Raw genomic sequence first — 26482 nt, 5'->3', positions numbered from 1 at the left:
GACCAAGATGATTGCCCTCCGACGTCCTGATGCATCTATCACATCCTCCTGAATGGCAATGGAGAAGACTATCCATGACTTCTACTCAAATCTCTTCGATAACCATGTCCACTTGTTGACATACCAAATTCCACAGGATGGATATGTCGTTCCCAATGTTTTCCCTTCTGAAATCCAACATGCCATTTCGTCAGTAAAGAAATGAACAGCACCCGGCCCAGACAAGGTCAGACCTGAACACCTGAAGAACCTGCCATCAGTTCTCATCAATACGCTGGCTCGGCTCTTCACACGTTACCTGTCTGAATGCAAGGTTCCGTCCCAATGGAAAACCAGCAGAACCGTACTACTGTTCAAGAAGGGAGACATCCATGACATTGGCAATTATCGTCCGATCTGCCTATTGTCTGTCATCTACAAGTTGTTCACTCGAGTCATCCTAAATAGGATTGGCAGAACACTAGATGAGGGACAACCATGCGAGCAAGCCGGGTTCCACAAAGGATTCAGCACCATCAACCATATCCACACAATAACCAAGCTCATTGAGGTTTCTTGGGAGTTCAAGATGCCGCTCTGACTAACGTTCATTGATTTAAAGAAGGTCTTTGATTCTGTTGAGACAGAAGCGGTCATTGAAGCCCTAGCCAATCAGGGCATTCAAGCTCAATACATCAAGATCCTCCGTGAGCTGTATTACGGATTCACTACCAGATCTCACCATTCTACAAAGAAGTAATCATTGATGTCAAGAGAGGGGTTCGGCAGGGTGATACTATTTCACCAAAACTCTTCAGTGCCACCCTCGAGAACATCATGTGATGACTAGAATGGGAAGGAATGGGAGTGAAGATAGATGGTCGGCAACTACACCACCTCCGCTTTGCTGATGACATTGTTTTAATAACACCAAACATCAGCCAAGCGGCACAAATGCTGGCCGATTTTGACTGTGAGTGTGGAAAGGTAGGACTACAGCTGAATCTTACGAAGACAATGTTTATGAGAAACAGCCTCGTTCCTGACGCCCCATTTGCTCTCAATGGAACAACCATTTCTGAATGCAACAGCTATGTGTACCTAGGTCGAGTAGTCAACATGACAAATGACCTGGCACCCGAGCTGCGCAGGAGGAAGAGAGCGGCTTGGAACGCCTTCAAGAGCGTTGAAGAAATAGCTAAGAGGATGAAGAACCTCCGGCTCCGGGCACATCTCTTAGATTCCACTGTTCTTCCTGCATTAACATATGCCTCAGAGACCTGGGCCCTACGAAAACAGGATGAGAATGCTATTCGGGTCTCCCAAAGAGGAATTGACAGAGCTATGCTTGGAATATCATGTTTCACTAAATGAGAGAAAGAATCCGTGTTCCCAATGCCTCTTTTGCAGACCACAACACCCAAAAGGAGAGAGAGAACACAGGGGATTGCCCTGCCACAGAGGCAGGGGGGGGATGGAGGGATGGGGGTGGGGGGGATATTATCCATGGTGGTGGAAAATGGGCACTGGTGGAGGGATGGGTATCTGATCATTGTATAATCAAACCCAAGCACAAAAAATTGTAAATCTACAACTGTACCTCATGGTGTTTCACTAATAAAAAAAAATTAAAAAAAAAAAAAGAACCCGGAGTTCTGACAGCCGTCGATGATCAAGAATCAGGGATGCTGTCTAGTTTGCCAAGGTGTCAAAAATCAGATGGGCTGGTCACGTAATGAGATTTAAAGACGACCGCTGGACTAGAGTTGTTACTGACTGGATTCCACGGGATGTCAAAAGACCGCGTGGCCGCCCACCTACCAGATGGTCAGACTTCTTTATCAAGATCATGAACAATCGGTTTGAGGCTCTTCATGTTCCTAGAGCGAACAGAAGCCACTGGGCTACACTAGCACGTGACAGGGACAAATGGACACATTACTGGTGCCCGCTCGAGCAAATCGACGATTAACGGGAAGTCAAGTGATCAAGTGATCAAGGTATTTGAAATGGAGTGAATATTTCCTGGCCTGAACTACAGATTATTTCTCTTCCAATTCACCATTCCCAGTAGCTGAAAGCAGTAGCCTTTGGGTTCCTCTGTTCATCCCAGCATTAGCCCACCAGAAACCATGGGACATACAATATTAAATCACCAGAAAGTGAGTTGGGGATGCAGAGGGGGAGTCAGAATTCTGGGTGGAGGAGTCCCCTTAGCCACTGTGAATGTTCCCAGGATTCACCAATCTGCTGATAAAGTCTTCAGGGCCAATGGAGTATACATTTCATCACGAATCACGACCATCCTGTTATTCGTCGATTGCCTCGAGCAGGCCCCAGTAACGTCTCCTTCATCCTAGCCCTGAGATTATATTCAAGGCTCTTTAGGAGAATGAGACCCATCATTGTTACTGGTATTTGGCATATTGGGAACGCCATGGGGAGTTTGCCAGATTCTGCCATATGGGCAGGCTACATTCGGTAGCCTGCCAGTTTGTCCAAAGTAGGAATGAGATAATAAGATGTCATAATAAGATGTCTCGTGGCCGCGAATGCAGCCGCGTGGTTCCGGGAGCTGTTTTATATAGTCTCTGAGTCTTGGCCGCTGATGGGATTACACAGTGCCAGGGGTCCAGCTGGTGGGTGTGACCCCCGCCTACTGGAATTCGGAGGATCTGGGTGGAGGATGCTCAGCTCCGATCCGAGTAGGCTTGGAGATCTCGGCCCGGGTCCCGCTTGCCTTTGTTCCTCTGCCGGTACCTTCAGGTGTGCGGAGAGTGGTCTCAGCATGGTGGTGGCTGGTTCTGGAGGTCTTCAGCTGCCGGAGCCCTGGTCGGGGCGGGATGGAAAGCTCAAACCGGCTCCCTCCAAGGGGCCCCGGCGAGGACAGCCAGGCGCGGGGGCAGGAGACTGCACTGTTCTCTTCCGGGAGCTGGTTTTTTTAGTCTCCGAGTCTTGGCCCATCAACAAATCTCATAGGAAATAAAAATACATCAGGTCTCTAAATCTATATCAAACCTGTCTTTATTGCACCAAGCATTCAAGACATGTTTCCTTCTCAGCCAAAGTTGTTGAAGTGCCAGGAGCCACATCATCTTCACAGGATACTAATACAAGCACCTTTTCTTGTTCTAATCACCTTGCACTCAAGACCTGGCCCCAGTGATGGCAGCAAGGAGAACTTAAGAAATAGTGCTCCCTCTTCTTTGCTCACCCCTTCACCATTGCTGTGGGTCTCAGAGGAGAAAACAGGTCTGAGGGAATCAGCTTGATCCACTCAGGTCTCTGAGTAGTAGAGAAGGGACTGCCTGAAGACTTTGAAGTCTTGAGGCTTAAGTCGAGCGGGGTTCAAATCATGATTTCACCCCTGTCTGTGTGACCTGGGGCAAAACACACAACATCTTCAAGACCCAATGTCTAGGTCTATAAAAAAAGTAATAGTACTAGTTAGTTACCTAGTAGAGATCTCTGGGACAACAAAACAGATGCCTGGGAAATTCACACCATTCTTCATACCAACAGGGTCCATTTCTGTTACATTAGCGACTCAATGAAATGTTTAAGTGCTCTCAGTAAGCATTTTTTCTTCACTCTTCCCCTTTTAGCTTGTCTTGTCAACAAGTTCACCTGGGGTTTGGGAGATAGTTTCCAGAGCTCAATCCCAAGCTCTGCAAGCTCTCCTCCCCTGACCAGTATTGTCAACTACAGCTCTAGTGGTCCCCAAAAAACTGCCCTCCCAGAGCACCAAACCACTATGCCTGGCCATCACTGTTGGGCTAAGTGTCAACCAGAATGACCCCTGGCCTGTCAGCACTGCCAGGTGTGATGCTCTATTTAAAACAAAAAAACAAACAAACAAAGAAAAAACAACCCTCATCCAGTATATTTTTAAAAATTGATTTTGGCTTTGGGCCACACCCTGTGATATTCAGAGTTTACTTCTGGTTTTGTGCTCAGAATTTAATCCTGGTGGTCCTCGGGAATTATACAGATGCTGGGGATAGAACCTTGTGGTCACATGCAAGGCAAATTCCCTGCCTACTGTACTATCTCTCCAGCCCCTTGTCCAACATCTATTAATAAGATTTTCTTGCTCTCCAGTTGCTACGGCCTATGGTGTGAGTTCACAGGTCTTAAGGTTTTCTTTAATTGTTAGATAGGACACATTGTGGGAACAGTATGCACATTTCTAGAACAGGGTATTTTTTAATTTTGTTTTTCACAAGAGGTTTTCATGGTAAAGAGGCAGTAGTTTACTCTGCATGAAGAAAAAACATGTGGGGTATGTCTGAGAGCAGGACAATTCCAAGAGCTTCTGACTTTTACTCCATAGACCACCCTGTTCTCAGAGCAAATCTCTCTAGGAAAAGAACTTCTACATTCAAAGGTTCAGATGCAGCATTTGTTCAGCTCAGCTATAACCTCATTCACTTTCCTCCTCCTGCTACCACCACACAGAACACCTCCTCACCCACTGGGGCACTCTAGGATTCTATGTAGAATCATTCTTTTATTCTAACAACAAAAATCAAAAGGCTTCCAGGAAATAGAAACAACTGCTCCAACCAGTAAGTGTTGTTTACTTTTTTCCCTCAAAGTGGGGTTTTTGAATCCCAAACTCAACATCACTGAAACCCATTGAAAATGCAATGCCCCCCCCTCCTGCCCCAAGACCTAATGAATCCAACCCCTACGGGGAAATGGAAGAGAGGGATGTCTAAGTTTGAAAGACACACAAAGAAACCTGAGTTCTAGATGGAGGGTGTATCTGGGAAAGGTCCTTCATTAAAAGTAAAATAAAATGGAAAGTTTCCAGAGAAAGGAAAGTACATTTCAAAAATAGACAAAGACATGAAAGAATCAAGAGAATGAAAGAATTGTAGATGTGCTGAATATTTTCTGATGGAAGGAACTGAACTTGATATGTGACCTGGTGTTCACTGGGCTGATTTCTAAGAGTCTTTTTCTTGGTCTCTGTGACCAATTCTTCTATCACCTTTTGGCCCCCTACTTAGAGTGTTTCTCTACATATATTTGTAGGAAGCATGACCGGAATGTGTGGTTGGGGATTTCTTATACTGTAAGGATGCCTCCATGAACCATTAAAGGAGAGTTTCAGTAACAGACGGAAATGGAGGAAAGTAATATGGTGGAAGTGAGAGGCAGAAAGGAAGATCATCATTTTAAAAAACAAAGAAAATGAACTTTAGAATAAATGCAGAGAAGTTAACACACAGAGCACCATGAGTTCAGTTAAATTGAGTGGTGGAGAACTCGGCTAAGTGGGGTAATGTTCCTATCTAAAAATTCCAAATAGGTTTGTGCTATTTTTTTCCTGATATAGCCACCATCTTGAAACATGAGCAAGCCTGGTATTCTACCTCAGGCTTTCTGGAGGCTACCACTCCCAGAACTCCTAGAATGGGGCTGAAGCAAGACCAAGGCTGACTCCAACAATCAAACAGTTCAAGGCACATACCTCACAGATTTTTTCCAAGGAGGGGACAAAGAAGTCGTCACACACAATGGCCAGTGCGTAGAACATGTACATAGCCTGTAAGAGAGGCAAGAAAAGTTAGGGTCTGTGCAGGACCAGGAGGATTAGCTTTGCTTCAACATCATTCTCTGCCATTATGAATTCAACACTTTACTCAGAGTAAGTATAAAGTCTTTGCTATGCCAGTGAGGTCCTGCATCACTTCATCAATCCTCCCTGACTTCCTTACTTATGCTTACCTCACCCTTGTCCATCTAACTCAGAGTCTACCTCAGGGACTTTGTATCAGCTGTTTCCTCTACTCGAACCTTTGCTAACTTTATTATGTCCTTTAGGCACCTGATTCAATGTCAACATAAGCAAGAGTCTTAGACCCTTCCCCTTCCTCCCACTTCTCTCTATTCCCTTATACTGCTTTGTTGCTTTTGAAATAAATGTTAATTATTCTGTGGTTTATCTCCCTGTCTGGAATACCATAGAATGTGAACCTCATCTATCTCAGTTCCAGCTCATCATAGGATATAGTGCATAATATGTGTTCAGTAAATACACGCAGAATAAAGGAAGCAACATATTCTTCTAATGAGTCACTCTCCTGTGCCTATGCAACCTCACTTTCTGGTCTTTGTGATAAGGGAATCCTTTATAATTTTATATTTTGGCCACAAATCACTCATCTAACTTACAAAACTCTGTATTTCTTATTTCATGGAATATTGTTCAGATTCCATTATTGGTTAACTTCTCTGCATTTATTCTAAAGTTCTTACTAGTGAAATCCTTTTGGGGGAGGGTTGTTGGACCACAGCTGGCTGTGATCTAGTCTTAATATGTGCTCTAGGCTCAACAATCTCTCCAGGCAGTGCTTGGGACATCATATGTGGTACCAGGGATTTAACCTGGGTTAGTTACATGCAAAGAAAGTTTCTTACCCCATTGCTATCTATCTAGCCTCATGGGACCATATTTTTATCAAAATATCCACCATACTCCATGTGGATACCTTTTTCTTATAGAAGCTGATACTTGGTCAATTAATATGTAGCATTTCCCAGTGCTGGAGATTGTCTTAAGGATGAGGACATTGTCTAGTCTGACCCAATTTGATGGCAAGAAAGGATTTATAGTTCATACCAGAAGAATGTTTCCCTTTATAAGGAAGCTATATGTTTGGCACTGACAGACACAATGAGGGATCTGATGCTAAGTTGACTATGTGTCAACATGCAACTCTGAGTCACTAATCATGTGGTGTTATAGTTCACCATGCCTCTGAATTTTATAACATAAAATATTGGCAAACTGGTATGATTGGCAGTTTCCCTGTAAATTGCAGTCCAAAGCTTCTAACAGAGGTGGTTCTTCAAGTTTCAGAATCTTAAGTGGTGTCATCTCTTTCATTTTGAACACTTTGCCTTTTCTTTTTGAGAAATTCCCCATGGCAGGGCCCTTCAGTCACATATTCCTTACTTCTCTGAACACATAATACAGGAACATGATCTAGTCTAGACATCATAACACTCAACTCTTGGTCATGTAAAGATGGGTGGACCAAAAGTTTATAAAAAGCTGGGTGTGAATTCATAGAGAAGCTGGAGGAAGGGTTCTCTCCCTATGATATATAGCTGCCATCCAAATCTGGAGTGGCCAAGTCAGTCTTTCTGAGACTATGCTTACAGAGTAAGAAGCAATACCAGAGATGAGACAGGTACATAACCCCACAAAAACAAACAGACATGCAGACACACACATGCACACATGCACGCTCACACAAGTGTCTGTAGCCAGTTTAGCGTAAAAAGTAAGCAATTTTTACAATTTCATGAGCTTATATGATTTTTATGTTTAATTTGATTGAATTGAGTTTCTTCACTGGTAGCTGTCCTTCATTACCTCTGTGGCAACTCACGCATGGAACAGTCTTCCTGGCCTTTAGCTCTTGGCTGTTAGACTAACTGATCATCTTTACGCCCTTTACCAGCTTGTTTCATGTTCACATATGTTCACTTGATGATTTTCACCAGATTATAAGATTTCCAAGTGTTTTTAATATTTTATTCTATGGAAATATGACAAATGTACAAAAATGTATGCATTAGGGAATATTCATTTCAAAATGCTGACTATAAACAAAGGATTAAAATCTAAGAAACTATACTACGGGAGATGAGTTATATAAACTATAATTTAGTAAAATATGATTAAATAAAATACTGTTAAAATGGATTGTGTAATTTCATGTTTAATGATAAGGAATTTTTTTACTGTTGTTAAATAAATAGATGAAAAAGTGTGTATAGTCTTCTTTATTAAATTATCTATATTTGAGAATGTATACATCCTTGTAAAAGTATACCTGCATGTGAGTTTGCAAATGAAAATAGTTTCTTCTTTGGTGGATATGAGAATTTTATTATTATATTCATATTTTCTACTGACCCACTCTGAATGTCCTTGTGTGTCTTTGTTGTTGCAGAATATTTCAAAAATAAGTTCACTGTTCTAAACTTTCACAATCTCTTAGGAGCTTGTGAGGCTTGATACAGAGGTAAGGCCCCAAAATAACCTTTTATCCGATTACCCTATTCAAAACTGTACAAATTATTTGTCTGTGAGTTTCATTTTGGGAATAATGTCAATTAAAAATGAGTGCTATATTTTATAGCTTTGTGGATCAGTCAGAATATATATATATATATTCCCAAGTTGTAGTGGACTCAAACCGTTCCTGCTGTATGACTTGGCTGATCCAATGATATACAAGCATTATCATTATCTTTGAAGGACATCTGAACACTGCAATTGGAATTCAGAGTTGCACATTTGTAGGCTGACCAAGATCTAAATAAGATGTCGGTATCTGGAAGGCATACTCAGGTCACTGAAACAGTACATGATAATAAATCAACTCTTCAGGAACACTCCCCAATATTAGATATTGATCCTTTTGTTTTTGAGGCAAGAAGCTCCTTTTAACATTATTGCAATAGCAATGCTTGGATTGAGATGAGAAATAAACAGGTCTGTCAGGCTTGTGTGCTTCAAGGGTGATGGCCATGAAGGCATTGTGAGTTCTGCAAAAAGCATGAGGTATTGAGCATCCCATCCTCAAGCATCTCTGGGATCTCAGAGAGGCCTCATAGGCAAAGAGGTCCTTTCTGGCTACATGGTACCTCCAAGCATCTAAGAATAAATGTACCTGCCAGAGCTTACCAAAAAAACAAAAAACATTATAACTCTGCCACTTTATCCACTGAAAAAACATATTTCCATTGAGAAAACAGGCAAAACAACCAGGTGTTGATTTGGAGTGAGGGAAGGCTCTGCATGTGTCGGGGTAGAGAATTCTGTACCTTCTGTTCAAACTTGCTATAATCCCAAAATTACTCTAAATATATCTATGATTACTACGACCATGACTACTTCTACTATGAAAAAACTAACACACTGGGGTTGGAGAGATAGTTCAGTGAGTAAGGTGCTTGCTTTGCATGTGGCTGACCCAGGTTTGATCTCTAGCATCCCATATGGCCCCTGAGAACTGCCACAAATAATTCCTAAGTGCAGAGTCAGGAGTAACCTCTGAGCACCACCATGTGCTCCCCAAGAAAAAACAAAACCCCCTAAAATAAAAATAAAAACACACAAAAATGAATAGAGTAAAGGAATAAGACAAAGGCACAAAATCAAACTTGAAGATACAGAAACTGTACTAGAAATGTAATACTGATAATATTACATACAATTTCCCCAAATATCTTAGAGAGGGTTGTATTTTAGCACTTCTACATTTCCAAAAGCTGGCATTATGAAGATGATACAGGGATTAAGGAACTTGCCTTCTATGCAGCTGACCCTAATTCTACCCTAGTACCACAAGGTACTGCCCTTTGAGCCCAGAGCCAGAGTAAGCTCTGAGCATTGTTGGAAGTGATCCCACTGAGAGAAGAAAACCCTCTGTTTCTGAAGGCTACAATAATTTAATAAATGATGATGATACTACCACTGTTAATAAAATTTGCCACTATTTACTGGACAAAGAATTCTGATGAGTACTCTAAAAGTATCTCTAATTCCTATGCAAAGCAGGAGTTACTGATCTCATGTCCCAGCCAACTCTGAGTATCATGACCTATCCAAGGACACTGAGTCAACAAATAGCAGAAACGAGATTTGACCTCAGGATTCCCTTCCCCCACACCTTCCCATGGAACCTGTGGTCTTCCCATACACAGGTCATTTCTGAATTCCACCACATGCCCAATTTTCTATTTCCAGTTTCTATACTAGGAAGATGTATTCTCCAAACACACACACACACACACACACACACACACACACATACACACGTAATTTCAGAATCCATTCCCCACACTTGGGGTCTATTAGAACCCTGGATATCTCTCCCTTTTTGCAGGGCACACTTGTTGGTGCTCAGGGCTTACTCCTGGCTCTGTGCTTAGAAACCACTTCTGGAGGGGTTTGATGGACAATGTCTGGTCTGGAGAACTGAACCTGGGTCAGCCACATGCAAGGTAAGCACCCTACCTTTTGTAACATCACTCCAGCTCCAGATATTTCCATTAATTTTGTTTTATAAGTTTTGTTTTAGAGGCTGAATGTTAGTACTTCAGGTAGGGTCATTGCTTTGCATATAGCTGACCTAGATTCAATCCTCTGCACCTCAGGTGGTCTCCTGAACACTGCAAGGAGTGAGCCATGACTGCAGAACCAAGGGTAAATAAGCCATGAGCACTGATGGATATGGTCTCAAAACAAACAAAAGTTTTATTTTAATGACACATAAGCAAATACATTATTCAAATAAATGTATAAATACAATCAATTTGAACATGAATGAATTCTAGTTATCTTTTTATTCTTAATAAATTCCTCCTTTTACATGCATTTTCCTGTATGACTGAATGGACTATGAGCATTACTGAAATGAGAATCTTTGAACATAAGATTTAGAGGAAGAATTTTTTTCTTTTTTTATTAGTGAAACACCATGAGGTACAGTAATAGACTTACAAATTTTGTGCTTGAGTTTCAGTTATACAATGATCAAGTACCCATCCCTCCACCAGTGCCCATCATCCACCATCACGGGTCCCAGCATCCCCCCACCCCCCAACCCCCTGTCCCACCCTGCCTCTGCGGCAGGGTATTCCCCCTTGTTCTCTCTCTCTTCTTTTGGATACTGTGTTTTGCAAGAGAGGCATTGAGTGGCAATCATGTTTGGTCTATAGACTACTTTTAGCATGCTTCTCCCACCCTGGGAGGATCCTCACAACACCCTTTATTTTGTGCTCTCTTCTCTATCTGAGCTTCTAGAGGAAGAATTTTTAAGATAAAAACTTGTCTTTCAACATAAAATGATTTCACCTCATTTATGGAATATGAAAAATTAAATTTTAGTAAAACATAGCACTGTAATACTGTCATCCCATTGTTCATCGATTTGCTCAAGTGGGCACCAGTAATGTCTCACAACAAATTGTGAGACTTGTTATTATTGTTTTTGGAATGTGGAATACATCATGGGTAGCTTGCCAGGCTTTGCCATGTGGGCGAGATATTCTCGGTAGCTTGCCAGGCTCTCTGAGAGGGGTGGAGGAATCAAACCCGGGTCAGCCGAATGCAAGGCAAAAGCCCTACCCGCTGTGCTATCACTCCAGGCCTTAGAAAAACATAGTAAATGAATAATGCCCAAAGACAGGAGTGGTCCATAGTAGAAAGCTAGCCACAAAGCAGGAGTGAGAGCACAGTTAAGAAAGAGAAGAGAGGTGCCCAAATAATAGCACAGCAGGTAGGGTATTCGCCTTGCGGTGGACCCGAGTTCGATCCCCAGCATCCCATATAGTCCCCTAAGCACCGCCAGGAGTAATTCCTGAGTGCAGAGCCAGGAGTAACCCTCAACATCACTGGGTGTGACCCCAAAACTAAACAACAACAACAACAACAACAAAAAAAAAAAACAAACAAAAAAAGGAGAGAGAAGGGATCACTCTGGACAAGAACTGAGTGCTGAAAAGAGATAAAGTGATATGTCTGATACATTTCAGTAACAATATTACAAGCCAAGGTGCCTAAAGGAAAATAAAAGAGAGAAAGAGAAAGAGAGAATGTGTCTGTCACAAGGCAGGCTGCCAGGGTGGAGTGGGGGGAGGTAGCAGGGTAGCAGGTGAAAGGAAAATGGGGGACACTGGTGGTAGGGAACGTGCCCTGGTGAGGAGATTGGTGTTGGAATATGTGACTGAAACTCAATCATGAACAACTTTGTAACTGTATATCTCATGGTGATTCAATTTAAAAATACACTGTCCTATGACAGTGTATTTAAATTTATATATAAAAATAAAGAAGTTTGAGTGAAAAAAAAAACCCAAAATGCAAAACAAACAAACTTGTCCTTCTTCTGACTTATTTAACATTATATCTTCCCAAAACATTTTGCAGATGGAGAACTTATGTTTCACAACTTTTTGTATAACTTTTATTCTTCCTGTCTTATTATTTTTATAAGGTACACTATAGCACAGCAGTAGGGCGCCTGCCTTGCGAGCAGCCAGCCCGGCCGAGCTGGGTTCGATTCCTCCGCCCCTCTCGGAGAGCCTGGCATGCTACCGAGAGTGTTCAATATGCCAAACACAGTAACAAGAAGTCTCACAATGGAGTTGTTACTGGGCCCGCTCGAGCAAATCGATGAATAACGGAGGGCAGGACAGGACAGGATAAACTATAAGATTAACCTCTCAAACATTCTTGAATGCCAAATTCCCTGGGAGAGTCAGAGTAGACACGAAAACATCCATATTTCAGATCTGCCAAATTCCCTGAGAGAGTCAGAGTGGACACGAAAACATCCATATCCTGGATCTGAGTCTGTGACCTGCCTCTTGGGGCAAGGAGTAAATGTGGGGTACATTGAGGAAATGATAGGTGAGGGGAGACTGGGGAAAAAGATGATTCATTCAAGTTTCAATTAAAAACTCATGATCCTGGGTTCTCTGTGCCTGAGTTTGAACTGGGTTTTGATTCCATGCTCCCTTCATGCTCCAGGCCTTATGTTTATCTATCCTGTTTTCCACTTTCCTTTCTTTTCTTCCCCTCTCCCCCTTTTCTTAACGTGCAGCAGCTGTATCCTCTCCACATTCATCCCCCCCTGTCCCGGCACAGCCATACTCAGAGTGAAGTCCCCGTTTGCACAAAGTGACTGGATTCCAAGGAGACTGATTCTCAGAGTCTACCTGGTATCCCCATTGGAAGGCATCAAGGGGAAAACCTGGATAGCACTGACTGGCACAGCATCTTCAAAAAGAAAAAAAGCCTTGGAGGTAGCCTGGACAGGTAAAAATATTCTTGATCAAGTGCAAACCTTGAGCTTCTCAAGCAATATGACTCTGAGCAACTCTTCCACCTTTCTTATCCCTCATAAATCTTCCGCACCATGCTCTCTAATAAACTTGCGAGCCTTTTGTGAGGAGTAAATGGAAACAAAATAGGGCACAGTATATAATACTAAAAGAACATGCCTCAGCTAAACTGTTGGAGGCCAGGAGACACATGGATCTGAGTTATCTCAATTGTCCCAGGAAAGACCACAGAGATCAGCTAACAATCGGCTTACCCTAGACATCAGCAAATTCAGCTGAAACTGACCAAGAGTAATCCAGTTCAGATGGTCTCAAAGAACACTGTTAAATAGTTGTGAACTGTTGTATGTCACTGATGTTTAGAGGTCACTTATTATAACAGCATTGCTGTGGCAATAGTAATAGATATAGCCATAAGGGAAAAAGTGCCGTAATTAACCATTATGAGAAGTGACTTTCAAGAGACTGATTTATTTAAAAAAATTGAATCACTGTGAGATACATAGTTTCAAAGTTATTTGTGATTGGATTTCAGTCATACAATGTTTTATTATCCCTCCCTTCACCAATGTACACTTCCCACCATGTGTCCTTAGTTTCCCTCCTATCACTCCTTCCCTCCAAGTGGGTCTCCATGGTAGGAACTTGTCTTCTTTTGTCTTCTCTTTCTTGCTCTCTCATTTTGTGCATTATGGTTTGCAATACAGGAACTGAAAGGTTACCATGTTTGCTCCTTTAAGAGGTTGGTTTTTTAAGTCTCAGATTTTCTACTATGTCTGGAATTATCCACAGCCATGTGACAGTTTTAGCAAATGAGCATAAGGGACAGAACCAATTAATATTAAACCTCTCTTCATGCCTTGACTTGGATATGATATCTTGATTTGTGCAGCCATTATACAACTACAAGACAACAAGAATGAAGACACACACCAACACCCCAAGAACAGCATTACCCTAAGGCTACCATCATTAACTGAATAAATGATGAAAATCATGTGTTCTTTTTTGCATTTCTTAGGAGGTAAGAAAATGAACTCCCTATTTTGCTTCAGTTGTCATTAGTCTTTATTTTTCTCTGCTTGCAGATCTGTGCTTCCCTGGAAAACATGGGCACAGAAGATTCATTTACAGGGTAAAGACAATGGAGGAGATCAGAGAAGACCTCACATAGGAGGAAATCAGAGAAGACATCGCACAGGAAGCAGCTACTGGGACTAAATATATGCTTAAAACCAGAGAACTTTGGTGACAGTGGTTAAACTGGAAAATACGCAACATAATAGAAAATCATCATGGTATGTGACTTAATGGAGGTGAACAGGCTCTAACTGGACTGTTGATGTATGTGAGGGCTTCTGGATTTTGTGGCAGTCATTGTACAACCACAAGACAACAAGAATGAAGATACACACAAACACCCCAAGAACAGGAGGACCCTGAGGCTGCCATCAACAATTGAATAAATAATCATTTTTTAAAATTTCTTAAGAGCAAATATTTCTCAATAGCATGACACAGAATATTAGGGAAAATATTTCTCAACAGCATGACATTAAACCTATTGTTTTATGTGGCAGTTACAGTCAGTAGTTTTCACACACTCTTTCTTTCTTTTTAATGAATCACCATGAGATGCTGTTACAAACTTACAAACTTTCGTGATTATGTTTCAGTCATACAATGATTGATTACCCATCCCTCCACCAGTGCCCATTCTCCACCATCAAAGTATCTCTCCCACCACCCCCACCATTTCCTACCCTCTGCCTCTGTGGTAGGCACATTCCCTTTTACTCTCTCTCTCTCCTTTTGGGTGTTATGGTTTGCAATACAGGTATTAAGTGGCCATCATGTTTGGTCTATAGTCTACTTTCAGCATGCATCTCCCATCCCAAGCGAGCCCTCCAAGCATCATTAACCTAGTGGTCCCTTCTCTGAGTTGCCTTTTACCCCAACATGTGACGGATTTCAAGCTGTGGAACTATCCTCTTGGCCCTTATCTTTATTATCCTTGCATGTTAGTCTCCTGTTCTGTTACTTTATATTCCACCAATGAGTGCAGTCATTCTATGTCTGTCCCTTTCTCTCTGACTCATTTCACTTAGCATGATACTTTCCATGTTGATCCACTTATATGCAAATTTCATGATCTCATCTTTCCTAACAGCTGCATAGTATTATACTGTGTAGATGTACCAAAGTTTCTTTAACCAGTAATCTGTTCTCGGACACTGTTTGTTTTTTTTTTTTCCAGATTCTGGCCATTGTAAATAGTGCTGCAATAAACATACAAGTCATGTCATTTCTACTGTATTTTTTGAATCTCTAAGATATATTCCCAGAAGACACACACAATTTCTTTTTACTACATCATCTGTACTCATGTTGTTATCTTTAATTTCAATGAAAGTGGTACTGCAGGAGAGAGCATGAGAGAGGGAGTGAGAGAGAGAAAGACCAAATATCATAGCACACTAAGGCTATGGACAAGAAGATTGCAGGGTTGTAGGGAAGAGGAACTGAGCACATATGGATATGGATGGCTTCTGATCCCATCATACTATTCAGATCTTAATCATTTAGATAGCTCCACTTCCTTCAAACATCAGTATCTACCTCAATTTGTTTGAACACTTGATTTAAACTTCTGCAAAGTTACCAAAAGGAGTAATGCTATCAAAAGGGAGCATTAACATGCTGGGCATCCCTTAATCAATGTCTTATCTCCCTTGCCTCCTGGTAGGGTTAGTAGGGTAAGTATCCAGGAAGGGCAAATCTTCCTGAGTTTCTCTAGGTGAATGGAATGTCATATTCCCACAGTGTTGAAAACTGGATTGAGAGGATTTTCTGAATAGTCTTGTCCTCTCTGTCTTACATCCTATTCCTCTCAGCAGGATGGAAACCCTCCACCTCCAAACAGTCACTTACAAGCTAATCCTTACTGCAGGGTCTGGTTCAGGAAGAACCCATAGTGCATCAAGAGAGAAGGATGTTTGAGAAGATGCTAGAAGGAATGGTATCACTTTATCACTTGACATCCCATTAATCATCAATTTGCTCAAGCAGGTGACAGTAACGCCTCCATTTATCTCTGTCAAGTGCTAGTGTAGCCCAATGGCATCTGCTCACTCCAGGAACATGAAGAGCCTCAAACCAATAGTTCAGAGATTTGACGAAGAAGTCTGACCATCTTGTAGGTGGGCCACCACGTGAACTTTTGACGTCCCCTGGAATCCAGTCGGTAACGGATCTAGTACAGCGGTCTTCTCCAAATTGCATTACGTGTCCAGCCCATCTGATTTTCGATGCCGTGGCAGACGAGACAGCATCCCCGATTCTCAATCACTGACAGAGGTCAGAACACTGGATTGTTTTTAGCACTTGAGTGAAGCATGATACTCCAACTATAGCTCTTTCGATTCCTCTTTGGGAGACCCAAATAGCATACTTATCCTGTTTTCATAGGACCTAGGTCTCTGCAGGGCATGTTAATGCTGGAAGAACAGTGGAATCGAGATGTGCCTAGAGCCGGAGGTTTTTCATCTGATAGCTATTACTTTGAAGCTCTTGAAGGCATTCCAAGCCACTCTCTTCCTCCTGTGCAACTCAGGTGCCAGGTCATTCGTCATGTTGACTTCTCGACCTTGGTACACATAACTGTTGCATTCAGAGATGTTTGTTCCATTGAGAGTGAATGGAATATCAGGAAAGAGTTTGTTTCTCATAAACATTGTCTTCGTGAGATTCAGCTGTAGTCTGACCTTTCCACACTCACAGTTGAAGTCGGTCAGCATTTGTGCCAATTGGCTAATGTTTGGTGTTATTAGAACGATGTTATCAGTGAAGCAGAGGTAGTGTAGCTGCCGAACATCTATCATCACTCTCATTCCTTCCCATTCCTGACATTGATTGATGTTCTTGAGGGTAGAAATGAAGAGTTTCCATGAAATGATATCACCCTGCCGAAACCCTCTTTTGACCTGGATGATCATTTCCTTGTAGAATGGTGAGATCCTGATACAGCTCACAGAGAATCATAATGTATTGAGTTTGAACGCCCTGTTTGGCTAGGGCTTCGATGACTGCTTCAGTCTCGACAAAATAAAAGGCCTTCTTTAAATCGATGACTGTTAGGCAGAGTGGCATCTTGAACTCCCGAGAAACCTCAATGAGTATGGTTATAGTGTGGATATGGTCGATCATGCTGAATCCTTTTCGGAACCTGGCTTGCTTGCATGGTTGTCCTTCATCTAGTGTTCTGCCAATTCTATTCAGGATGACCTGAGTGAACAGCTTGTAAATGACAGACAACAGGCAGATCAGGTGATAGTTACCAATGTCGTGGATGTCTCCCTTCTTGTACAGTAGAACAGTTCTGCTGGTTTTCTATTGGGACGGAACCTTGCACTCAGATAGGTAGCGTGTGAAGAGGCAAGCCAATGTATTGATGATTACTGACGGCAGGTTCTTCAGGTGTTCGGGTCTGACCTTGTCTAGTCTAGGTGCTGTTCCCTTCCTTGCCAATGAAACGGCATGTCGGATTTCAAAAGGGAGAATGTTGGGAACGACATATCCATCCTGCGGAATTTGGTATGTGGGCAGGTGGACGTGGCTTTCGAAGAGATCCGAGTAGAAGTCATGGATAATCTTCTCCATTGTTGTTTTGGAAGATGTGATAGATCCATCAGGATGTCGAGGGTTGTCATCTTGGTCTTGTAGTTGGTGAAGGACAGGCAGGAATTGCAAATGCTTTTCCGGGCTTCTGCCACATCTGCCAGCACTGCTGTTCTTCTCTCTTTGAGGTCTTCCTTTATCACTTCTCTGCACTGCTTTGTGAGCTTGGACGTTCACTTGCAGTTGCCTGAGGCTTGTGTCAAGCCACATTGGCAGATAAGTTTGAGAGTTTCTGCAGACAGGTGTCTTTTTTGTGGCTATCTCTCTCTTGGCGTTCCTTGCACAAACTTTGAGGTGCTGAACCAGTTGATCATATTCTTCGTCAGTGTTGCCAATGACAGCATCTTCCCATGTTGCCTCAATAGTAACAAAGAGCTCCCAGTTGGTGGTCATTTTGGGAGTTCTCTTAAACTTTGCAGATCTTTCTCCCCGCACCATGAAGTAGAATTTTGCACGGAGGAGACAGAGATCCTATCCCATTTGGAATTTTGGGACAACAGTGACACCAGTCAGGCAAAACCATCGATTGAATATGATGTGATTAATTTTGTTGTGGAACCATCCACCAGGAGACTCCCACATCCAATGTTTAGATTTGGCCTTCTGGAACTGTGAGTTACCATGGTTGGTCGTGGGCAACATGATAAATTCAGACAGTCTCTCACCCTGTTCATTCCATTCTAGGCCGTGGGTCCCGATGTGGAGTTCTTCAGCTGATCTTCTCAGTCCTATCTTGGCATTAAAATCACCGACAACGATCTTGTAGAAGGTGTGGTCTTCTTTACAGAACTTCTCCAGCTCCATGTAGAACTTCTCAATTTCTTCTTCATCATAATTGGATGTTGGTGTATAGACAATGAAGATAGAAACTGCTGACAGTGAGCAACATCTATTCAAGTGTAATTGTCCGAGTTTTGACAGCCTTGTTTGACCTTGAGATTTTATCAGCCTCTCCTTCCTCATCCTTCTTAATGCTGCCGTATTGTTGGCTCTTTCTGTGTCAGGAGAACGAGACTCATTGTATTTACTTTTTTGGCATATCAAATATGCCACCCAAATCTTGTCAGGCTCTGATGTGCATGTGAGATACTCTTAGTAGCTTGCCAGGCTCTCCAGGAGTGGTAGAGGCATTTAGAGCAGCCTCTTATTGCCCTTTCAGGTATTCCCGTTGTTCAAACCATATTTGAACCCCATAAAATATGGTACGATAATCTTGGAAGATGGGTATTAAGTGTCTTATGATGTGTCGCATGGCTGCTTTGTTGCTATGCATTACCGAAAGTGGCATGGAGCATGGCTGTGGCTGGGCAGTGGAGGTAGTGGAGGTAGTGGAGGTCTGCCGATGAGGTATTTGTAGTATAGTGTTTGAAATCTAAATGAGATACTCTAAGAAATAACCCTCTTCTAAAGGTTTAGGGAAGGTACTCTTACCTAATTTCACTTCCAGGGTTATTTTGTCAGCTGGAATTTCTTAAAGGGAATGTGGTGATAGGTACATTGCAGTGGAATCACGGTCATAGTCACAGTCCTCCCGTTGTTCATCAATTTGCTCGCGCGGGGCCAGTAACGTCTCCATCATGAGACTTGTTGTTACTGTGTTTGGCATATCGGATACGTCATGGGTAGCTTGCCAGGCTCTGCCGTGCGGGCGAGATACTCTTGGTAGCTTGCCGGGCTCTCCGAGAGGGGCGAAGGAATCAAACTCGGGACGGCCATATTGGCCACTTGTAAGGAAAATGCCCTACTGCTGTGCTATCTCTCTAGCCCTGCAGTGGAATAGTCAGGCCTAAAGGAATCTACAGAGAAGGAAATGACACCAAGAGCTACTCACTGTGGGAAGCTGCTCTCTCTTTCTGTGGCTTGAAGATGTAGAAGGAGGGAATAGAGTTTCAGTAACCTTGAAAACATGGATATGGGGGCTCATAATGGACACTGATAGAGGCAGAGGAAAGTATCTGCTCCAGGATCTGAACAGACAAAGTCAGACAGAAGAGATGCCCAATTCATTTTTTTTCTTAAAGAAAGAACTTTATGGAATGAGGGATGATAATTTTCTACATTTCATCTGGATTTCCTGTTTAATCTTAACCAACAGAAGTATTTGTCTGACTTGGCCAAGAAGAGTCTTAGAGAATCAAGGTTTTGACAAAGGACCACAGTAAAGGGGTGGAGACTTCGGGATGAGAAGCTTGAATATTTTTCATGTTGTCAGGGCTACTGCCCAGCACCCCAGTCTCTGTGGCCCATGGGACGTGGGGAGGTGGGCATAAGAGAAGCAGCTGAGGGGTGGCTTGTTTCTCTGTGCAAGCTGTTCTAGGGGAGAGTCTATGCTCTTTCTGGGCCAATGTTGCAGGAGAGCATATGCTTCATGTGACCTTGATTTTTCATGTGTCTTGATTTTTCAAGACAGAAGCTTTAAATCTGGACTTTCATGTAAAACCTCTTGATCTCTGAGTAATGGAAACTGATGTTGACACTCACCTTTTTCTTTTTCCTTGGCTGACTGCTCCAGGAAAACTGGGCTCTTGGTTGTTGCTTAAATAAAGCTAAACTCTCTTCCCCTGTGTTCTTGACCATCTGTTCTCTTACTCCAACTCCAGCATTGGCTCCTTTCCTTCCTTCAATTCGAACCTCAGCCTTTGAAGTCCCACTCTGAAGGTGCAGGGTGTCTCCCTTCCAATTCCCCTCCTTTGTCTACTGAGCTTCATCTACTTTCTCTTTATTCCATTGTACAGATTGTCTTCTAACATACTAAAGAATTTAATTGTTATGCTTATTTAATGTTTTCCTCTTGAGCATGCAAGCCCACAAAAGGCCTTTATTCCTTTGTTTCTTTCACCCTCTAGTATGCCTTGAGTATCTAGAACAGGGCTTGCACTTAGTATGGGCTCAACACATACTTAATGAATTGCTGAGATCAATAATTGTAAAGTATTGCACCAACCAAATGAGAACTGGGGCTACTTCAGCTCTGGATCAATTGTACCTTTACTAAAATCAGACAAGTGAGGACCTTAGCAGTTAAAATAACTTTTTTTTGAAGTCACTCTATCCTACTGGTTTATTCTAAAGTCCCAATCCTAAATCTACTGAATCTGGGTTTCTCTCACAATTTCATCCTCAGTCCAAGGTTCCCCAAATAGCCAGAAGATGACCTAGATTTCTCATGTGGAGACTCAACTTTAATGGCACCATCTTTCCACCAAGTCTCCAGTTTTTCCAAACAATAAGATTCCTGCAGTTATTGAGCATGAACACATTTCTGAACTCCAAAAATTTCACATTGAAGCTTAGGTCCACTAGGGTATATGATGATAAAAATATCCACAATATCTGGAGAAACTCCTCAGATAGAATTTTGGGACCATTTTAGTCACTTCCACATCTTCAATCTTACAACAACGCATGAAACTGTTTCTGAAGTTTTTATGGAATGAATGAAAAAAGGAAGGAGATATTCCTATGGGACAGGTCCTGGGCTCATTGTTTGATCTACACTAGCTCATTTCTCACCTGGGCAAAAAGCAACAACAACAACAACAACAACAACAACAAAACACCAACCTACGGTCAATGGTGTGGGAGATAGATGTACAGTTAAGACAGAGGAGGATATTTTATGACAATACTAGTTGAAAATGATAATTCTGGACAAGAATTGAGTGTTGAAAGCAGGTAAAGGGGTATACATGATGACCTTTTAGCATCTGTATCACAAACCATAATGTTTGAAAAGAGAGAGAGAAAGAAGAGAAGAGAAGTACCTGCCATAGAGGTAGTCTGGAGTGAAAGGTTGCTTGAAGAGGTGGGAGGGAAACTGGGGACACTGGTGCTGGGAAATTACACTGGTGGAGGAATGGGTGTTGGAACACTGTATGACTGAAAAACAGTCATTAACAATTTTGTGATTCTCTATCTCACAGTGATTCAATAAAAAAATTAAAAAACAAACAAAAACAAAACCAACCTCTAAAGACAAAGAAACTGAATTTTGGAATGAATGAAAAACATACCCTATTCACAGAGTCAGTAATCATTCTAATTGCTGCTGTGTAGGAGTGGTCCCTGAGTAAGGAGCCAGGAGTAAGCTCTTAGCACTTCCACGTGTGGCCAAAAAACAAAAATCAGAGAAAAAAGTGTGTGTGTGTGTGGGGTGGGGGGAATCAAAGAAAAGTGTGACATTGGTGCCTTTCTGCCATAATCCTTACCTTGGAGACAACTCTGGTCTGTAGCCTGCACCACATTCATTTTCTTGCAAAGGACAACAAATGGGTTTACTTGGTTACCCTAAAATGCAAATTCCTAGGCTCTTCCCACTTAGTCCATCATGCTGATGTGGCTCCAGTGCCCAACATGAATCTCTGAAGGTCACAGGGGAATTTACAGAAAAGAAACCCACATATGACTGTGGGGCAGGCAAACAAACTAGGGAAAGAGGACTCAAGTCAATCTAATGGCACAGCAATTGTCTGCAGTATATGAATGCAGAGCATCTGATGTGAAATCTAAGCAGATGTATGAATTCTATGTTAGCACTAAAGAAAGACACTATTATTTCGCTCTTTCTTTAGAGATTCATCTGGAAAAAAAATAAGAACAATGACTTCCACACCAGGGATTCAGAGTAGATGTGAGATATTTTAACTTTTCTGGAGGACTTAGCATTGTCAAAATGGATTCAACTGCTTCAGTATCTGAACTAGCAACTTGCGTGGAGTTTTGCAAAGGAAATCTACAGTAGGGCAGGGATTTTGTTTGTTTATTATTTATTTATTTATTTATTTTTGGACCACATTTTACCTTACCTTTATCAGTGCTCAGGTTAAGCCATTTGCATGGCAAGCATCCTACCTGCTGTACCATCTCTCTGGCCTGACAGTAAGCATATTAATGCCAGAGTTTAGAGAGCAAAATATAATGTACGGTATTGTGTGTTTGAAAGATACAAAGGTGATTGAAGCTATCAAGCTATTTGAATTTCTGCTCTTCTGTCATTTTCTTGCTATTCACTCTTCCAGAGTCTTGGAAGTAGCTGGCCATTGCAGCTGCCAGATAACTTCAAACAGTGGAACTGCAAGCCAGTCCTGGGTGTGCAGGCTGGACTTCCAAAAACAGAGTCAGTCTGAGACATGGTCCTTCAGGCAGGCTCACAATCTGGCGCCTCTTCAAACCCATGTTCTTTAAATATTTATTCAAGATTTATTTAGTGGAGGAGAGAGGAGAAACGAACTTTCTATTAATAAAAAAGAATGTATATATTTTTTAAAAAACCTCTAACTAACTCATTTCCACTGGTGCAAACACAGTCAGTGTTCTGCAAAACTTTTTGCAAAGGCTTCCCCACTTTTCTGTGATTGTGAGTCACTTTCCAGTTTATGTTGTGTTGTTTTAAAGTAGGAATCTTTTTGTGGGGGAAAAATCAGAGATTTGCTAAACACATTTTATTCATTGTTGATAAATATCTGATATTGAATCGGGGGCTCAGGTTACAGAGGTGACATGGTGTTGGAGGTCCTGTAGGAAGTGTGGCACTGTAGCACTGTAGCACTGTCCTCCCCTTGTTCATCAATTTGCTCAAGCACGCACCAGTAACGTCTTCATTGTGAGACTTGTTGTTACTGTTTTAGCATACCAAATATGCCACTAGGAGCTTGCCAGGCTCTGACTTGAGGGTGGGATACTCTCAGTAAAGGTAAAGGTAAAGGCCCTCCCGTTGATCGTCGATTTGCTCGAGTGGGCCCAGTAACGTCTCCATTGGAGACTTTGCTGTTACTGTGTCTGGCATATCAAATACTCTCGGTAGCTTGCCGGGCTCTCCGAGAGGGGCGGAGGAATCGAACTCAGGGCGGCCATATTGGCCGCTTGTAAGGCGAATGCCCTACCGCTGTGCTATCGCTCCAGTCCTCTCAGTAGCTTGCAAAACTTTCTGAGAGGGATGGAGGAATTGAACTCAGATTGGCCGCCTGCAAGGCAAACGCCCCACCCCCCTACCCGCTGTGCTATCTGTTCCCAGCAAACAAGTATGCAGATCCTGGGGGAATGGGATGCTGTCCTGTGGGGACAGGTCAGGTTTCATGTTTCCAGAAGATGTGTGAATTTCTCTTGCAGTAGAAGCCAAGACAATACTTTCCTTCCTCCAGGGCTTAAGAAAACCAAAAAGCACAGTTTTTTGGAAGAAGATGCAAGGAAGTTCTTAGGAGACTAGATAAAGGCATCAGGGTAAAGCACACTGAAGCACAAAAATATGATTCCTTTAATGTTGAAAAGTGACTACAGGACAGTGTGAGCTGAATACTGCAGTTATATTCTGCACTTTGCGAAACAGGAATGCAAGAAATTTAACAACCTGTTATTTCTGCTCTCCTCCAATATAAGCAAGTAGCCCATAGAGGCAGAGACGCATCGTTGTTGTCAAGCAAGAATCAGGTAGTCTAGGCTCATCTCAGCTATGTGAACCAAGGTTAATTTAACCTCATAAAGATGTAAATTTTCCTCGAATATGAAGTGATAAAATTATTGATACTAGATAATACATACAATAATGCATAAAATAATACAGAGAATTTTGGGGAGTAGAGTTTGAGCTACACCCAGCTGTGCTCAGGATTTACTCCTGGCTTTGTGTTCAGGGATCACTCCTGGAAGTGTTTAAGGTACCATAAGTGGAGTCTGGGACCAAACCCAGGTTGGGTGAGAGCAAGGCAAGTGCCTTACCTGTTGTACTGTCTCTTTTGCTCCAAATTTCTATACCTGGACTGTTACAAGCATTCAATGATGCTAAAAATATGAATGTTGTCTGTGCTAATGTTAACCAATTTGTTATAAGTTATAAACTCAGTTATGAACTGAATTGAAATAGACTTAGAGAATCCTTTGTTCATTAAAAAAAAACCAAAATAATGAGTAATATTGATAGGCTTATTCCTCTCTTAGAGAATCCTTTGTTCATTAAAAAAAAAACAAAAATAATGAGTAAATATTGACAGGCTCATTCCTCTCTTCTGTTGCATCTAGAGTCGCGCAGGGTAAACAGTAAATGGTACACTCACAGGGAAGCAGGCAGACAGGAATGACTTGCAAAGTTCCTGGTTTTCTTCTTTTCCCTGGATTCCTACAAGTTACTGCCTATCCAAAGAAACCCAACCCAAGTTTCACATTCCAACAAACACATTATTGATGATTTCCTAGTGGTTAATGGAGATGGCCAAGGCAATGGTAAATCCAACATCCTCCCTTACCCCCTCCCCCCACATTCAATGTTAATTGCAACTGGAAAGTAGATGGTGTCTAAAGCTAAGAGCATCTGTTCCATGTCTGTGGAAAGTTTCTCCAGCAGAGAAGACAGATCCATAGCCAATTTATTTTTTGCCCAAAGAAAAACTCGACTTTTGCACTATTGTTGGTCATGATAAGATTTTCTCTGATCTACAGAACCACAGGAATGTTAGGTAAGATATCCAAACAAGGAAAAATCAGGACAACCTCAAGAATCCAAAATCAGCAATCCAAAATCAAGATGCAACCAACAAAGAAGACTGTCCAAATAGAGATAAGAAAATATTGCAATAAGGCTTCATAACTAGCTAGTAAGATACCCTCACCCATATAAAAATATAAAAGAATACATCGGGGACAGAGCGATAGCACAGTGGGTTAGGGCATTTGCCTAGCACGTGGCCCATCTGGAGTTCGATCCCCGGCACCCCATGTGGTCCGCCAAGCATTGACAGGAGTGATTTTTGAGTGCAGACCCAGGAGTAACCCCTGAGCATCGCTGGGTGTCACCCAAAAAGCAAAAATACATAAATAAATAAATAAATAAATAAAAGAATACATAAATATCCAATTAAGTGACTTGGAGAGTAAATTATTTGAATGTATGCTATTACTTATAGTTACATGACTAACCTTGCTAAGGACTAACAAAAGAGTAGTGTTTTTCTTTTCTTTTGTGGACAATATATACTAGAGCAGTAGAAGAATGAATGTTATTGCTTCTGTCAATAATGAAAATGCCACCGAGACTTTGAATCTACGTATATGAGCCAATACCTAGATAATAAGCAATACCTAGATCTGGGGAGATAGCCCGGGGTGCATGCTTTGCATGTCTGGGACCCCGGTTTGATCCTCGCACCACATGGTTCTCTGAAGCGTTGACTGCCTGCCGCAGCCTGGAGGTCCTGCAAGTACTGCCAGGGTTACCTTGGTTACCCCTGGCATTGCACACCCTAAGCAGCTCCACTGGCCCCGAGACCCGTGAGCACTAATTGTTTATAAATATATAACAGACATAGAAAATACCGCAACAAGTTTGTACTAAGCCAGGAAGTGTGCTTTTGTGGATCTAATGTGAGGTGTAGTTGACCAGTTGTAATTCAATATTTTTAAAAGATATGTTCATAGAATACGGGAGATGTTTTAAAAGTCTGGAGGGCAACTTTTGCATGTGGGAGGCCTGGGTTTGATCCCTGGTACCACCTGGTCCTCTAAACAGTATTGTGGAATTTGGCCCCACAAACGAACAAGCAAACAAATAATAATAATAAAAAAAGATAACTATGTTTAAGATGAGGAGAGACCTCAAAAGCTCACAGGGATATTGTTCAAGTTTTGCATACACTAGGCCCTGAATTCAATCCCAGTATTGCATACCCCTCAACCCCGAATACCTCTGGGATGGCTCTGGCAGCCTCCACAACCATCTATATACTCTGAGCAAAAGACTATTGCCAGCATTGCGGACCACAGCCACTATACATTGCTGAAAGTGACCTACAAGTCTTCCCACTGACCTCAAGCACCAAGAGAATCCCCTATAAAAAATGTCTGTAGCTCACAGAGGAGATGCTGTTTGTTTCGTTTGGCCACTTCTGACAATGGGCACTGGCATCTTCCAAGACATGACAGCTTCCCAGCAGTGCTTTGTTTTGCCCAAGAAAACTCCCTC

At 42.1% G+C, this 26482-nt stretch overlaps 1 protein-coding gene across 1 annotated transcript in view; it reads right to left on the bottom strand.

Moving 5' to 3' along the window:
- SLC24A3 (solute carrier family 24 member 3) overlaps positions 1-26482 on the bottom strand; it is a 679502-nt gene that overhangs the window by 201765 nt on the left and 451255 nt on the right. Inside the window, exon 4 of the mRNA XM_056121654.1 lies at positions 5459-5533. Within this exon, the coding sequence (XP_055977629.1) occupies positions 5459-5533 (75 nt within the window). The remainder of the gene's footprint in view (positions 1-5458; positions 5534-26482) is intronic.

This window comes from Sorex fumeus, unplaced genomic scaffold, assembly GCF_029834395.1.
Source record: "Sorex fumeus unplaced genomic scaffold, SorFum_2.1 ptg000044l, whole genome shotgun sequence".
Lineage (NCBI taxonomy): Eukaryota > Metazoa > Chordata > Mammalia > Eulipotyphla > Soricidae > Sorex > Sorex fumeus.
The sequence above is the reverse complement of the archived record's forward strand: the minus strand, read 5'-3'. Positions and strand labels throughout refer to the sequence as shown.